The sequence below is a fragment of the Notolabrus celidotus genome, chromosome 14 (assembly GCF_009762535.1).
Source record: "Notolabrus celidotus isolate fNotCel1 chromosome 14, fNotCel1.pri, whole genome shotgun sequence".
NCBI lineage: Eukaryota > Metazoa > Chordata > Actinopteri > Labriformes > Labridae > Notolabrus > Notolabrus celidotus.
Window position 1 is genome coordinate 21,774,209 of NC_048285.1, and position 15,699 is coordinate 21,789,907.

Sequence of the window (15,699 nt, forward strand, 5' to 3'; positions counted from 1 at the left end):
CTTTCACTTATCTTTTTTTTATTTTATCTGGGGCTGGTTTTTTTTCTATCTGTATCTTATTTCAAAAACAATACATGTGTATACTATCTAAGTTCTGACCTAAACTTTATTGCAATCGCTATTGATAAATGTAAGGGTACATTAAACTTCACTTGTTTGTCTCGATCTCTGTAACTATTTATAAAAACAAAAGATAATGTTTCTGGCAGTGCTGTTGCTGTTGATAGCCCACATACACAGAGTGATTGCATTTCATTTTGATGCTATCCTGATGTTATTGCACAACTCTGCTTTCTAGTAGTGAGTCTTTATATGGGTGAATTTTGCAAGTATACCTCAAGATGTTTCAACTTTCTTCCACAAAAGTCCTGCTCCCCTTCATTTCACTTATCAGGTGAGGCTGCAGCCCGTCAAGCTCAAACATTAATCACAGCTGCCTCACCAGCAGCAGCTCTTAATGGGATGACTGTTTTGAAACTAATCAGCTCCTCTTATGAGGGCGCTGAAACATTTAAAGGCTGACAGCTAAAGTGAGTAGTATGAGAGCAAACACAGAACAGATCCAGTAAAAGTGGAGCGGTTTTTTGAGGTAAAAGGGCAAACACTAAACAGGAAGACAGCAGGATCTGGACAATCTCTCCTCTCTGCTTCCCCTCCCTTTCTTCTCAGTTACATAACTCCTCACTGTCAGGAGGGTCATTTCCCCGCCTGCACTCTCTCACAGAAGTGCTCTTTTGCTTTTAATGCGTCTTAACCGGGAGATTATAATGAGCTTGTGGATTGTCGTTGCTCTGGTCGTGTTCATTGGGGTAACTGGGAACCCCAATAGGACGGATAGTCCTGAGGCTGACACGGCAGACATGTTGGCTCATCCTAACACAGTGCCAGAGCTCACAGAGGAGGAAACAGAAATCCTGGGGCAGGTGAGAAGAAAATTACCCCGATCCCTTTTGAAGCTTATAATTTTCCTTTTTGTTTTGCATTTGATTTGTGTCTGCAAAAAATGTTTGAATTTGAAAACAATGATGGAATTCTTTAAAAATTAAAAAAAAGAATTAAGAGCTCATAAGAAGTTGTTGAGACATGAATTTGCACAGAAAATATTCTTTAAAAGACAGATATATCTTTGTTGCATTCATCATTACATCAGGAGCATTCTGTACATAGTACAAAAACCCACCATTAGCTCAAATCCAAACACAGAGCTTTCCACTACCCTGCAAAATGATTGCTGCAGGCTTCACATTGTTCTACAAATAAAAGTAATAAATATGTTTTCCACAGGGGTCAAACATTAGAGAAACTGCAGCTTTTTCAGTCAAAGTAAAATGTCAAGGTATTTTTTTTATGGCTCTACAAATTAAAGTCTCATAGTTGAGACGATGGGCAGGTAGATGAGGGAAGGTATTAACTTCAAAGTTCAACAGTTGGGTCAGTGTGACAGTTTTCAGCTCTTCCACTTGTTCTTCTTTGCTGGAAGCTGCCCTGTAGCCTCCAGGTATTTGTGAATAAGATCATCTTGTGTGACTGGCAGGCAGGGCTGGTATCTGCTGTAGTCCATGGTGTACTCTCCTTTTCCCTGAAAAAGTACCAGATGATGAGAAAGGATGAAAAAGTCATCTTCATTTTTTCTTGTACTCTGTAAAAGTGATTTTTTTTTTCTATCTATGTCCTCCAGTTTTTATTTGTCTGACCATGAGTCATCATGTTGATACTGTTATCGGAGTGTCCTTCAGATGAATGTCAGTCCCCAGATTAAGATAATATTTTAGACTACATGACCCTCTTATTATCACTTCCACATTGAGGATAGTGTCCCTTTCTCTGATTGGCCAATGTCACACAAACAGCCTGAGAAAGATTGCAGACACAACGCTGGACTTTTTATTCAGCGTCAATACTTTTCTCCAGAAGGTTAGAGCAGATATGCCACTACAACATTATCGCAGCACAAATTTAAGGCCTCAGTTTTAGAATCTTAACTAGATTTTAAAGAGGATAAGTTTTTTGTTAAATCAGGTATTTAAGTTGCACAAAACTGACTAAATCTAGGCTTACCTCTGTGCAGGAGCGGAGTTCTGTAGCGTAGCCGAACATGTCATTGAGGGGGATCTGTTGGAAGAAACAGGAAGAAATTAGTCAAATTAGTGAAAGAATGTTGTAAGCTAGATACTGTTTGTACTTGTTGTATGTTGGAGAAAGTATTAAAAGCAGACTCACATCAGCGTACAGAGTGAAGTATCCTTCAGCTCCGTCCTGCCCTGAGATGACACCGTGCCGACGGTTCACACCAGCGATCACCGTTCCCTGAAACTCCTGAGGCGCCACGATTTCCACCGACATGATCGGCTCCAGGATGGCCGTGTTGGCCTTTTCCATGGCTATCGAGAGGAAATTAAAAACCAGCGTTAATGTTAAAACAAGTTACACAAAAAAAGTGAGTCAGAAAGTGGGTTTGTCTTCACCTTGTTTAAGAGCGCCCTCTCCTGCTCGGATGAAAGAGATCTCATTGGAGTCCACCATGTGATTCGCTCCATCTTCCAGGAGGAATCTGACTCCTGAGATCTTGTGCCCGCTCAGAGGTCCCTTCTCACAGGCCTCCTTGAAACCCTGCAGCATGATGGGAAGGAACAAAATGAAATATCAAAGAGTACATCACTCCTTTTTAAAGACATGTCACATCAACAGAGCTGCCTTGAGACTGTAAAAACAGTAAAGCCAGAAATACAAACCTTTTCTACGGCTGGTACAAACTGCTTGGGGACATTGGTTCCGACGGTCTGGTCTTCAAACTCCAGCTTGGTGTAATGCTCTGGCTCGAGAGGTTCAAGGACTCCAATAACTTTACCAAACTGCCCGGAGCCGCCGCTCTGCTTCTTGTGAGTGAAGTCAAACCTGCAATGAAATGAGACAAAAATATAAACATTTCAAAGTGACATAAGAGTAGAACCATTAGAGTCTGCTCTGTTGAAGCATCTCTGAGCAATGTGTCTTTATGATGTCTCACTATGGTGCAAATGACAGGTACTATTGTTCTAGCCATAACAAAAGCACAGAATAATAAATAACCTTAAAGCTGCTGTTGGTAGGAATGGTGTAAAAACGTCATTTTTTTTTCTGCTGGGTTTGGAAAAAAGGTCATAATGCCTATCAGTACTCATCGGTAAGTGGAGTAATTTGAGACTATTGCAAAATCTCTGCGTTTTCCAATGCCTTTGTATCAAGCAATGTTATTATTCCCCTCGTTCCCTTTATGACAGACCAATCATAGCTAATCTCCAATCCTCTGTCCTGATTGGTTAAGGGGCAGCCCCTACTACATCCTCCGATTGGTTATGAGTCCGGCACTATCATGACTGCACACACCGATCTGTGTTGTGGGGCTAATAGGGAATCTGGTTGGGAGGGATAGTGTTGACATTCGAAGTCTCTCTCTGAACAGATGTTTACTCTGTGACTACCAACAGCAGCTTTAAATGAGTTATTATTGTATAGCGGAGCAGTAACTGTGAGGAGGTGAAATGAAATAATAATCTTTATTTCTGTGTAGAAATTTTATGTTTTAGAGTCAAAATTTTAATTCTTGGTAATTGAACAACAGTGCTGAGTATTTGCCGATAAAGATGAAACATGTCTGATGTCATTCAGGCTCACTATAACTGAAATCTGAAACATGCTTCATAATTACTTGCATTACTGCAAAACTAAAGCAGCGGTATCCATCCGTAAAGCAGACAGAATAATATGGATATGTTTAGGCTTTTGTTGCCTTGATGTCAAGCTGAAGCAGAGGACACAGCTGAAAAAGAGGTCTGTCTCTTTAAGAAGGGGGCGGTCCTCTCTGAGCTCTGGTGTCAGAGGAAGAGGGAAGTAGTTTTTCCACTTGCATGAGGAGCAGCTGAGCTGAGACTGAACGGACTGATAAAACTTTCCACTGTGAAGCCAAATCACAGGCAAGACTAGGAAACTGTTCAGTTCTACTTTTCCAAAGACTTATGCATACACACTGTCTCTTCTACTTTCCTCAATGAATGTTCTCTTTCATTAAATGTGTCTGTTTCTCTTATCTGGGAACAAACTGACACCTGCTGACACCTGATGGTCAAAGTCCTCCAGCAGCCCAGCCCTGTTCATTACAGCAGCCTCTATCCTGACTATACTCTTGTCTTTGTCTCTGTCTTTATTGTGTCTTTTTTTGGCATAACAGCAAGACCTGCTCCTTAAAGTGGATGCTGAGGAGGATTTTATGGCCACTGGAGAGCTGAACCCCAATCACTACCCGGCTCAGCGGGCGGCCAAAGTGGTCCAGCATTACCTCAACACCCGCTATGGCTCTCCGTACAGGTTGTTTGGACTGCACAGGGTGCACAGTGGAAATGCAGAGGTTGGCTGAACTTTTACAGTTTACTGCTTATTTTCAAGTAATGGAACAAAAGACTAGACGCTGCTATCAACTACTTCTTTTCTGTCTTCTGTTTTCAGGATGTGGCAGACTCTGGGAGAAAGTATCACCTGGAGATCACTGCGCAGGAGATAATCAGCAATGTAAGAGGATTTTCCATCACGCTATAAGACGGGGCTTACACATAAAGGTTTAACATACCTGAAACAGATTAAAACTATGCTTCTGTGGTGGTTTCTTCCTACATCACAACAATGACAGGCTTTAAACTAGCCCTGGTGGTAGTAATGTGATTTGCTGCTTTCAGGAGTTAATACTACATTCACATCTTGTTCATGGGAGCATACTTTGAGCAATCTTAGCTGAACTCTGTAAACAAAAACTGAGTAATCTCTTGCTTCAGCGTGAGCAGGTCTGGCTGGACTAAACTAAACAGCAGATTAAAGGAGTCATTGTGAAGCAACCATGACTCACTGGCTGTTTTTTCAACATCTGGACCACACCCTCTAACTCTGCTTCTCTCTTATCAAACCTGCCTATTGTTCTTCTTTTTAAAACCGCACCTCTGTTTAACATCCTCACAGACTACAGAGAAATGCTCTGCAGAGGTTTTGTTTCCGAGGGTCGAGCAGCAGGGCTCAGCTCAGGTCCAGGCCTCCTGTGAAGAGCTCCTTAAAGTCAACATTACAGCTCAGGAAGAGGCTTTATATCAGCAATACAAGAACAGCCCGAACCTGGTTTCTTCACAATATTTACCTGGTATGTATGATCCAACATTCACTGCATACTTAAGCTCCTAATCAGCACAGGGAGTGTAATATTACCCAACATCTGTAGCAGAAACTGAAGCAATTTGGTTTTTCAGCACTGTTAGTGTTTGTGGTTTTTGAGCAACCTCTGTGTTCCTCTTAACACTGCTAACACAACATTTTTAACCCTGACAGAACAATGTAACAACTTTAATAACACAGCTACTCTCTGACTAACAGACAGCCATGGTCACATTGATCCGGACATGAGGCCTTTCTGGCACCTGGGCATCGTGGCCTCCAGCTTCATCATGCTGAACGAATCCACAGAAAACACCCTCTACAACATGGCTCAGGTTGCCAACATCACACAACAGGTAGGATGTATTACCTGTTGTCTGCTTCATACAACTGTATGACCTGTTCATTAGAGACAGAATTGTTATCTTCTGGACTTTTTCCAAGCATATCAGGCTAAAAAGGTGGATGTAATCATTCCTAGTTTCTTTAAACTACATTTCTATCATCTACTTTATTCGTCTTTTTTTCTGCAGGCGACTGAGAATGACCAGCTGAAGTTTGACTCTCACATCCTGCTGCATGACATGGTGTCCCAGGTAATCACTGTCTCCTAAAGTATTGTTGATATGATATTTGATGTCAGTTATTTCCATCATCCTCCTAAAAAAAGATCTTTAAATTGATGCTACAACTCAGGTCCAGAGCTTTGATTTAGCATTTCTGTTAAGGCTAAAATTTGCCAAAGTTAAAGGACAAAAATAAAAAAAGACACTAAATGACTTAATCGCGTTATCAATGTTTCCCCTTTTCCCACTTAAATGTTCCTCATGTGTCCCACACAAGCAACAGAAAGAGAGCATTCTGTTTTTATGCACCAAAACTGTTGCACTTAATGACTTTGGATGCCAAAACAGCCCTCTGTGTTTCTGAAGGAAGTTTATTATCTATCTTTTAAATCTGGCTTTAAAATCAGAGTGATTTTAAGAGTTTAGTCAAAAATGTTTTTATTTTTTTTGCATTATCTATTTTTTATTCTGATTTTAGTGGTTTTATTTGATTTTACTGAATTCTATTTATTCTACAATTTTAATCTATTTTTAATTGATTATTTTAATGATCTCATTACTATTTTCATGTAACTATTGCTTTCTATATCTTTATTTTCATTTTGTTGGGAAGCACTTTGGGCTACAAGCTGTTGTGTATGAAAAGTGTTGTATAAATAAAGCTGAGTTGATCATAAATACCAAATGTCTACCTTTTAGGAGGCTGTCAACACAAAGCATCTGCTTGATAACTTAAACTATTAATGACCTATCAGAATAACAAGTTGGCAATACAGTGAGATGAGAAGATCAATTTCGGATCAGGCACCATGCAAGATTAGGTTTTATTCCCTAGTTTCTTATATTTCTCCCTCATGTGTTTGTATTTGCAGGAAATCATTCACTGGAAACTGCTGTTCACCTGGTCTCCTCCAGAGGGCGTTAAAGTGCTGAAAATGGAGAAGCTGCCACACTGCCATAACTGTGAAAAACCTCCAGAGATAAACTAAAGTGCCAACATTTATCACACTGCTGTATCAACCAAAAAAGCTTTGCAAAGCTCCATTTGTACTCAAGCACTAAGCCAATGATGTCTCAGCACAAAGTTTTAAACTTCAGACGGATTATATCGACACAAACCAAATGAATCCACCAAATATAGTGAGGTTGTTCTTAACTGTTGCTACTTTTGTGATACCTATGGTTGCTATTGTTATTTCGCCTGAATAAACTGTTTAAACAGACTGCTGCCTTGGCTGTGTGTGTGTGTGTGTGTGTGTGTGTGTGCGTGCATGCGTGCGTGCGTGTGTGCGTGCGTGCGTGTGTGTGTGTAGACCACAGTCTGTGGGGAGTGTGTGGAGATCAACACTTACGATACAGGACTTGTGATCGTCTCCCTGAAAGCCACCTTGGGCTTCCCCATCACACACGGACAGTTGTATTCTCTCTCCATCCTCTGAAACAAAAAAACAAGATGGAAGGGAAGAAGGAAAGCGGAACAAAAAGGTCAAACAAACGAACATTCATGAGAGTTAAACATTTACATAAAGAAAAAAAGGAGCTTATCCAAAAGCAATCAATGTCAATGATCCACTTTTTTTGTTAGTAGAGGTAAATGATGGTGGCACCGACCCAAAAGCACTCTTTACATTTAATTAAGACGGCTCCAAACTGCCACAAATCAATGTATGCTAGATTTAATGCACTGTCAGTAAAACCCAAATGTGTCTCATCAATGCATCCCCAGAATGTGTCACATGTTGAAGTTATCTGATGAGGTACCTGGGAGTAGATTTCGAGGTGCAGCTCGCCCATCCCTGAGATGATGGTTTCTTTACTCTCTGTGTCGTACTGCACCCTGAACGTTGGATCCTCTCTTGTGAATCTATTAATACCTTTAGAGAATTTATCCAGGTCATTCTGGTGGAAAAGAGGAGATATTAAATGCAGTTCAGACTCTAGAGTAGAATATATACAGTAAACATATGTATGGGTAATGTAAGTAATTTTTTTACCTTGTTAGCTGGTTTCATTGCCATGGAAATAACAGGCTCTGGGACATGAATGGACTCCTAAAGCACAAAGTGACAACATATAAACACAAGATTCTACTTGCATTACAGATTCAAGAGGGAAACTACTTGGAATATCTTTTTTTCTTTCTCAGTTGAAAACATCCAACTCACCATGGAGAGGTTAGCGCTGGTCCTGGATGTAAAAGTGTCTCCGCTGGCACAGTCAATTCCAAACAGGGCACAAATATCTCCAGCATAAACCTCATCCACATCCTGAAGGAACATGTAAGGGTGGATTGAAATAAGAGAGAGAACAAGGTGTCAAATCCGACGCCAGGGTTAATCTAAATGTGTTTATCTAAAAAGCAGAAGTATATGACGGAGTTTTAAAACACCTCGTGTTTTGTTTTGATCCAAGCGTGTCATTTTGGTATCAGGGGGGGATGTGGTTGTTGTCTTAACACTCTACTAGTTCACAAATAAAGGGAAGCTAAAACCTCTGACTGGTCTGCTCTTTCAACTGCAAACCACAAGGGAAAACTGAGAGCTGTGACTGCCTGCTGATGATGGATGTTTACTCATCCTCACCTCCAGCTGGTCAGCGTGGAGACGCACAAGCCTCTGAACTCTGACTTTCTTGCTTGTACGTGTGTTGTAGATGTACTCCCCCTTCTTCAGACAGCCCTGGTACACACGCACGTATGTCAGCTGGCCGAACCTCCCTGCCTGTTGAAGAGAAACAACAGGAAACAACAAAATAAGACAATTTGAATCTTTCCATTGAGCTGAATTGCAGAAGTAAAAACAAGGAGGAGTATATTCAGTATCTCACTTCAAGTTTGAAGGCCAGACCGACATAAGGGTTCTCAGAGTCTCTTGCAGGGTCCATCTGAATCTTTGATGTTTCACTTGAATCTCTAATACAGACAAAAAAATAAACACACTGCAGTGAATGAAGTTGAGATATTAATCGTACGATGCATTAAATACATATCTATCTGAATTGACTTGGTGCTTACAAATTGAAGACCCAGGTCAATACTCACTCGTCATTGTGGATAGCATAGTTTTTGACCTCAGTGGGGTTGGGCAGGTAATCCAGGACAGCATCAAGTAGAGGTTGGACGCCCTTATTCTTCAGTGCTGTGCCCACCAACACAGGACTGAAAAGACGCTGAACTGTCGCTCTGCGGATAGCATCCTGGAGGAAGAGAGGTGAGGTGAGAGCTGGGCAGCAAATTGGTTGTTATTTTCACCCTTACACATCAGGTTTAAAGAATTTCGAAAGGTTTTCATGGATGTAAAGGGCCATAAAGTGACCTTAAAAACTTATGATTCCACAAATTCATTAAGTTAAATACCGGGACTCGATCGAGCTTAAGTTAAACTCTTAGATGGATTTCATTGTATCAGGCACCTCCATTTAGAGTGGCCCCAGCATGGATTGTAATGGAATTTTTGTTGTCTCATGTATGCATGTTTTACACATCTCAGTCTGTTCAAATCGGAGTGTCTCCTACTGTTAGATTACGCTGAGGCATGCTAGGTCAAGCTTAAGGTCACAGGCCTGTGCAGAAGCAGAGAAACCTCCCATCTAGTAGAGCCAGTGCCAGCAAGGCGCGACAGGTTGGTAAGCAAGACAAAGTTGATATGACAATCAAGATCATTCTCCTAAATTGTGTTCATAGCTATCTGTTTCTCAGACTTAATGACTCCAGGACAGAGCACAGTTGTATCCACATATTGTAGTGTCAATCTTCATAGTTAGGCAAGAGTAGGATTCATTAATGTATCCACTGAATAGCCATATATGGTTAAGTGAAACTTAAGGGATGGTTTGACAGAACTGACTTGGCATTGCACTCATTCTCAGAGTCTCCTAGGTCTTCTGTGTCTGAGAGTCAAGTTTAGCCGTGAATTCCACTATCATGGTCTGAGCATCAAATTGAAATTAAATGAAAATGGATCATACTGACTTTTGCTCTCTTACCATCCACTAGAGCCATCCATGTGTCAAAACATGTTTTTTTTCTCATATTCTGTCTTATGAGTGTAAAACTGAAAGAGCTATGAAAGTGTTATAAGTGTTAGTATGCTGGAATTCCAATGTGACTTTTAGCTCAAGTACCATGGTCCCTGAGTACGGCTCACAGAGCTGTTGGCGTGGCTGTCGTGTTACTACTAAAATAAATTGTTGTTATTCTAATGGTGGTTAAGAGTCACAGTTGAACATCACAGTTCATCAACAGGAAGTGGCGTGCAGAGAGATAAGAACAGTCCGGTGTTTCCATCATGGAAAAGCACAAATAGGTCCTCAGTGTATATTCAAACACACTTCACATTATTACACGCAATTTAATATTTTACAAATATTCTCTCTTTTCAAAGCAGCTATGAAAAAAGTCATTATAATGTTATCTATCCGTATGTCTCTACTACAAGATTGTTTGTTCTAGTATCTTTAAAAGTAACCGCAATGTCTGCAAGAACATTTTTTTTTAAATGAGCTGTTCTACTTTCCATTAGAGAAAAACAAACCATACAGCTGATGTTTGTTAGCTCAATTAAACCATGCAACATCACATTGGTTCTAATCCTCAGTGTAATCCATGTTACATGTTATCATGAATGCCATTCTTATTATGGGCATAATCCTCATTCTTCGTATATTCACCTACTTTCTTTCACTTTATTGCTACTGTTGTCATTTATTCTAATTTCTTTCTTTTTTAAACTTCATTTTTTGTCTTAAAGGTGAAATATCATGCAAAATTGACTTTTTAATGGTTCTCTACCTGAAATATGTGTCCCTGGCATGTCTACAATCCCCCCGAAAATGAAAAAAATCCATTTTGCCCCTGTATTGATCTCTCCACCTTTTTATAAATGTGTGCTGAAACGAGCCGTTTCAATTTTCCGTGTTTTTGTTACGTCACAACAATATCCGGTCTGTCACGGAGTCAGAGCTCGGAGCTTGTTCAGCCCATAGACTGTATAAAATACAACTCAACTCCTCCTCCGTTTTTCATTACCTGCACACATGTGTGCTAACAAGGAGCTTAGGAGGGAGGCATGCTAGTTGTAGGCTGTCTTAATAAACACAAAGGTCGGTTTTACTTCCCACGTCTGCAGATTTGAAGATCTAGTGGATGATTTTTATTTATCATGGAAAAGTGCTAGCGCTAGTTAGCATAGCCACATAGCTACATGTTCGTAGCTGTGTACCAAGACACACGCCGACATACTGACAAATAAAACAACAAGATATATATATATAAAGATATAAATACTTGGTCCTTAAAGGTGATTTTCGACTGCAGGAACATTCCCCAGGAACTAGGGACCTTTTGAGGAACGGCAGGAACCAGGGTCTAAAATGAGTTCTAATCCCCCCCAAAAAAACCCTGTTTGGGGGGGTTGCCATGCTGAATGTTTCTTATTTAGTATATAGGCTACAGGGTTTTTTATTGTATCAAATATCTCTCTCTATATATATTTATATATATGTTGAATGTTTATCAGTAAGGAGGCCAGTTGACAGCCCTTACTGTTTTTTTTGGCTCCTCTGATACATTGCTTTCAACAGGTTAGTAGTTAGTCACTGTTAGATTTACCTCTCAAGTCTACATGATGTATTCTATCTTTATTTATCTATTTCTATTTTTACTTATTTTATTTTACTAATTGGAACTTTTTCTTGATTGTACTTATGTCTGTGTTGCTGCAACAACTGAATTTACCCCCTGGGGATCAATGAAGTAATATCTTATCTTATCTTATTATCCTGACTCTTGTTATTGAGCAACAGTGTTTTCTTTGTGCAAAAAAATAAAAACAAACTTTCATCTTGAGTCACTTTACATACTACTTGGTAAAAATCTTCTCCTCCTTCCTTACATACAACTCACCATGAAACTCTTCCAGGGGAAATGAAAGCATAGGCTCTTTCAGTCTGCATGTTGCATGTTTAGTTTAGTGGATCTGACTCTGTGACAGCACTGACAGGCGTTAAAAATAACTTTGTGAAAATGTCAGACCCTTATCTGATGGCGCTGTTTGCTTTCGTCTCAAAGAGGCATCAGTATCAAACTCACAGAGTTTTGTAACCAGTTCAGAGCAGCTGATGTGGCGTTTGAGGTCACTAACCTTCAGGTCTTCATTAGTTGGGATCTTTTCCTCTAAGAACATCTCTCCCAACATTTCATCAGCGTTAGCCACACACTCCACCAGCTCCTGCCTCCTGTCGGCAGCCTCAGCACGGAAATCTGCCGGGATCTCATCGTAGCGGATAGACTGACTGCAGGGAGAGAGAAACAAGATAAATCAGCCTCATATTGTTGAAAACCAGAGTCTATAAAACAGTGAAACAGGGATATCAATGAACACTCTACACTTAAAAGACGCTCTGATGCCTACAAGTCTTTAAAACTACCACTGCCTTTATTTCATTATAGTAAAAAATATATATTTTTGCGGATAAAAACCTTTTAAGAGATGATGACAATAGAGAAACAGTGATCAGAACGTTCTAGGTTTCCAAATGATGATAATAAATAACCGTCTTACACTATAACAGAGATGTCTGAAGTCTTGACAGTGAAGAATCACTCACCCAAAAGGTCCGTCAAAATACATGCTCCGCTCCCCTACAAGGTCAATGATGCCTCTCATGTTCCCCTCTAGGCCGATGGGGATGTTCACAAAGGCTGCATTGTGGTTCAGTTTAGTTCTGAAGTAGGACAGGAGAAAATAATGAGGTCAGATGAACAAGTTATCAAAATAAGGAACATAAATAAAGGAAGGAATACCACAGATGATTACTACAGTGTTGTTTGGAATGATGATTTAATGTAAATCATTTATAGAGCTAGCTGTGAGGGATTGAATCCACTCCAACTTCCCATGCTCTTGATCTACATTTATCAGTTCATTTATATAAACTAATAAATAAGGGGTAATGTATGTTAAGAGGTGGTTATGGGAAATTTAATCCCAAAGGGATGAGACAGGATGCAAAACCGAAACTAACGTTTCAGCCACAATGTTTACCAATATGATGCTAACAGAAACTAACAGTGTTACGTCAACTTACAATCTGAACTCTTTACCACTGATTGATCAGACATGACGTGTGATCAGTTTGCCTCTGCCATTGCTGATGTTAGTGAAAATTAATAACCGTTGTCATGGGGTTTTGACCAATCAGAATCAAGCATCCTACACAGCCAGATGATCAGTAAGAAAGCTGGGTAATAATTTGGAATAACTCAGAAAATGTGCATGCATGCAGAATTTAAAGAGTCTATCCTGAAAATACAGAAGGGAAATACTAAATAGATCTTAATCTATATTGTGATTTGATGTAGGATCTTACTGTAACATTTACACATTTACTACATGTATTATAGCTTTACTAAACTCTGACTGGGTCTGCTGGGGGTTAAAACAAAGATAAAGCCCAGATCATAGTTTGTTGTTTCATAGAAATCATGTATCATATTAAAGCACCTATGCTCACACACAAAATGCTGTTATGTTATCAGTGCTTATAAATAAATTAAAACATATCTCCCAGCTCTAATTTGTAGCTGATAAGGAGTTTGTATCCATGTGTCATACCTCATCTGCTGCAGAGCCCGGTTTGGGTTGGAACCCATGCGGTCCAGCTTATTGATAAAAGTGAGAAAGGGGACGTTGTAGCGTTTCATCTGTCTGTTCACTGTCATAGTCTGACACTGGACTCCTCCCACCGCACACAGAACCAGCACAGCTCCATCCAGGACACGCAGCGCTCGCTCCACCTCAATGGTAAAGTCCACGTGACCTGAGGGAAAACAACAGGGACTTTCAGAAGGAAGAAAATACTATTGCCATGAAAAGCAACACACATACACATGATACTGATTGAACTCTACTGCTATTCGTGCCAATAACATTCCAATGAGCACTTTACATAACTAACAGCACCGTAACTCCTGCTACAAGACAAAATTGGTGAATTCTAAGAAACTCTGGTCAAACCTGACACTGACTCAGCAGACTCCCCCAAAAAAGTGAGGTTACTGACTTACTTCCATCAGACCCCTACATGAAAATTAATATTTGGTTTCTATGTGAAGGTCATAAGTGTTTTCTTATTTGAGAACATCACCACACATGTGCAAGATCAGCGGAAATTGTCCTTAAAGAGGCCCTCCACCAATTTTGGTAACTTTGATCTCTACTCTCAAACTTTAACTACTTCTCAGTTTATGGAAATTGTTGTATGGTGTCTTTTGAGGTCTTGGAACCTTCTATGACATTAACCTTTGTGAGGACATCAACAGGGTGCTTTGCTTGGGCTTGGACACTATGAATATACACCAGGAAGCCTGTGATATAAACTGGGGGCATCTGGTTTGACTGACATGGGATATAAGAAAGGGACATTGTCATATTGCATCATGGATGTGCACAACCCAAGGCAAGGGATTAGAAGACAGGATATTTCATCCTATGTTGCTCCTTTTCACCAAACCAGATCACCACAGACTGAGAGTTCTTGATCCTCTTTTATTACCTGGTGTGTCAATGATGTTTATGTTGTGATCCTTCCACATAGTGTATGTAGCAGCTGACTGGATGGTGATGCCCCTCTGTCTCTCCAGCTCCATTGAGTCCATGGTGGCCCCTACACCATCCTTCCCCTTCACCTGGACGACAAAAAGGGGCACATATGATTATGAAAGCTGAACACGTGTGTACCTTACAGCTACGTCCTCATTAATATACATAGAAATAAAAACTCGGCACTCACCTCATGAATCTCTGCTATCCTGCCGGTGTAATAGAGGACACGCTCGGTCAGGGTGGTCTTCCCCGAGTCGATGTGAGCCGAGATCCCGATGTTGCGGATCCTCTCGTTGGGAACGATCCCAGAGGAACATGACCGACAGCTGTTTATCAGAACCTGTGGAAGTGAAACAAGATAAGATCAATATTCAAGCCCATGTCTGTCTGTTTACCCATTATGAAATGCTAAAGACTGGTAGCAGAGCAACACGGTTTAGATGTCAAATCGGTACAACTGATGTCACCTACCTTTTTAAGGGTGACGCTTCCTGGTGCCAAAAGATGCTTTTTGCCCAAAGAAAGACTTGCATTCAGTACCCTCATTTTTAAATCTGTTCTGTCGGGCTCAGGGTGGTCGTGGTCCTCCTTTTACACAACCCCCGACTCAGACAACCCGGTGAATGTCACGCCGGGGCCCTGGTGGTTGTGAAACGTTACTTCCGCGTCTACGGAAAAGCAAAGGGGACAAAATTAAGAGCAATCGCATTTCTCGAAATGAATACAGCAGACTGTGAAAGCGTTACAGTGGGTTGAACAAAACATGATTTGGAGTTGATTTACACGCCAATGCATTAAGGTAGATATACAAGTCATATACATCGAAAATACAAAATAAAAGTAACTGAGGAACTTATATGGGAAATGTAAAAGGCACATGCTGCTTTCAGGTGCCTTCAGAGATCCGAATATATTAGGCTACTGCTCGTGAGGTCAGGGGCGTCGCCAGGAATTCTGGGCCCCCTGAAAAGGTGTCTCAGTGGGCCCCATCACCACAGCCAACCCTACAAAATATAACATTGATGCTATGATACTGGTTTTCTTGACATTAAACAAAAATATATGCCTAAAACTATCCTGGTTAACTGACTGAAATCTAAGCTTCCAATATATAATATATATATATATATATATATATATATATATATATATATATATATATATATTACAATTTCTCCAAATGTAACTGCACAATATTGACCTTCAGACTGTCCACCTCTTTAAACAAAATTATTTGAAGCCAAGTGACTTGTTGATTCACCACAAGGGGGAATTATTTGGTTTAATCTAACCTCATGAAGTAAAATAAAACTCTAAAAACCTACTGTTTACTTTCAATCAGCCACACTTGATGCTAT

At 40.2% G+C, this 15,699-nt stretch overlaps 2 protein-coding genes across 3 annotated transcripts; one reads left to right on the forward strand and one right to left on the reverse strand.

The window, feature by feature from the left end:
• Positions 1-441: 441 nt before the first annotated feature.
• Positions 442-6,961, forward strand: lxn (latexin). 2 transcript variants are annotated; one of them, XM_034700946.1, is made up of 7 exons: positions 442-923; positions 4,208-4,384; positions 4,483-4,545; positions 4,987-5,161; positions 5,392-5,528; positions 5,706-5,768; positions 6,611-6,961. In XM_034700946.1, the coding sequence occupies exons 1-7, from the start codon at positions 744-746 to the stop codon at positions 6,725-6,727; spliced, it is 912 nt and encodes a 303-aa protein (XP_034556837.1). In that variant the 5' UTR covers positions 442-743; the 3' UTR covers positions 6,728-6,961. The 2 variants fall into 2 exon arrangements, with proteins under 2 accessions (XP_034556837.1, XP_034556838.1); XM_034700947.1 differs by lacking the exon at positions 442-923 and adding an exon at positions 3,833-3,953.
• Positions 1,074-15,009, reverse strand: gfm1 (G elongation factor, mitochondrial 1). Its single transcript, XM_034700940.1, has 18 exons — positions 14,813-15,009; positions 14,529-14,681; positions 14,292-14,424; positions 13,352-13,556; positions 12,345-12,461; positions 11,879-12,029; positions 8,779-8,933; positions 8,565-8,649; positions 8,321-8,458; positions 7,904-8,005; positions 7,733-7,789; positions 7,500-7,637; positions 7,091-7,173; positions 2,733-2,895; positions 2,466-2,610; positions 2,221-2,381; positions 2,059-2,112; positions 1,074-1,579 (listed from the first exon to the last, which is right to left on the reverse strand). Exons 1-18 carry the CDS (start codon positions 14,885-14,887, stop codon positions 1,448-1,450), a joined length of 2,247 nt encoding a protein of 748 aa, XP_034556831.1. The 5' UTR covers positions 14,888-15,009; the 3' UTR covers positions 1,074-1,447.
• Positions 15,010-15,699: the final 690 nt, after the last annotated feature.

What these genes read in the sequence shown, in the direction of transcription:
- lxn (XM_034700946.1), top strand. Translation starts at nt 744, where the DNA reads ATGCGTCTTAACCGGGAGATTATAATGAGCTTGTGGATTGTCGTTGCT. An exon ending in TGCACAGTGGAAATGCAGAG is followed by an intron (nt 4,385 to 4,482) that starts GTTGGCTGAACT and finishes TTCTGTTTTCAG; the next exon opens with GATGTGGCAGACTCTGGGAG. An exon ending in CGCAGGAGATAATCAGCAAT is followed by an intron (nt 4,546 to 4,986) that starts GTAAGAGGATTT and finishes ACATCCTCACAG; the next exon opens with ACTACAGAGAAATGCTCTGC.
- gfm1 (XM_034700940.1), bottom strand. Translation starts at nt 14,887, where the DNA reads ATGAGGGTACTGAATGCAAGTCTTTCTTTGGGCAAAAAGCATCTTTTG. An exon ending in CAACTAATGAAGACCTGAAG is followed by an intron (nt 8,934 to 11,878) that starts GTTAGTGACCTC and finishes CTCTTCCTCCAG; the next exon opens with GATGCTATCCGCAGAGCGAC. An exon ending in ACTTCACTCTGTACGCTGAT is followed by an intron (nt 2,113 to 2,220) that starts GTGAGTCTGCTT and finishes TTCTTCCAACAG; the next exon opens with ATCCCCCTCAATGACATGTT.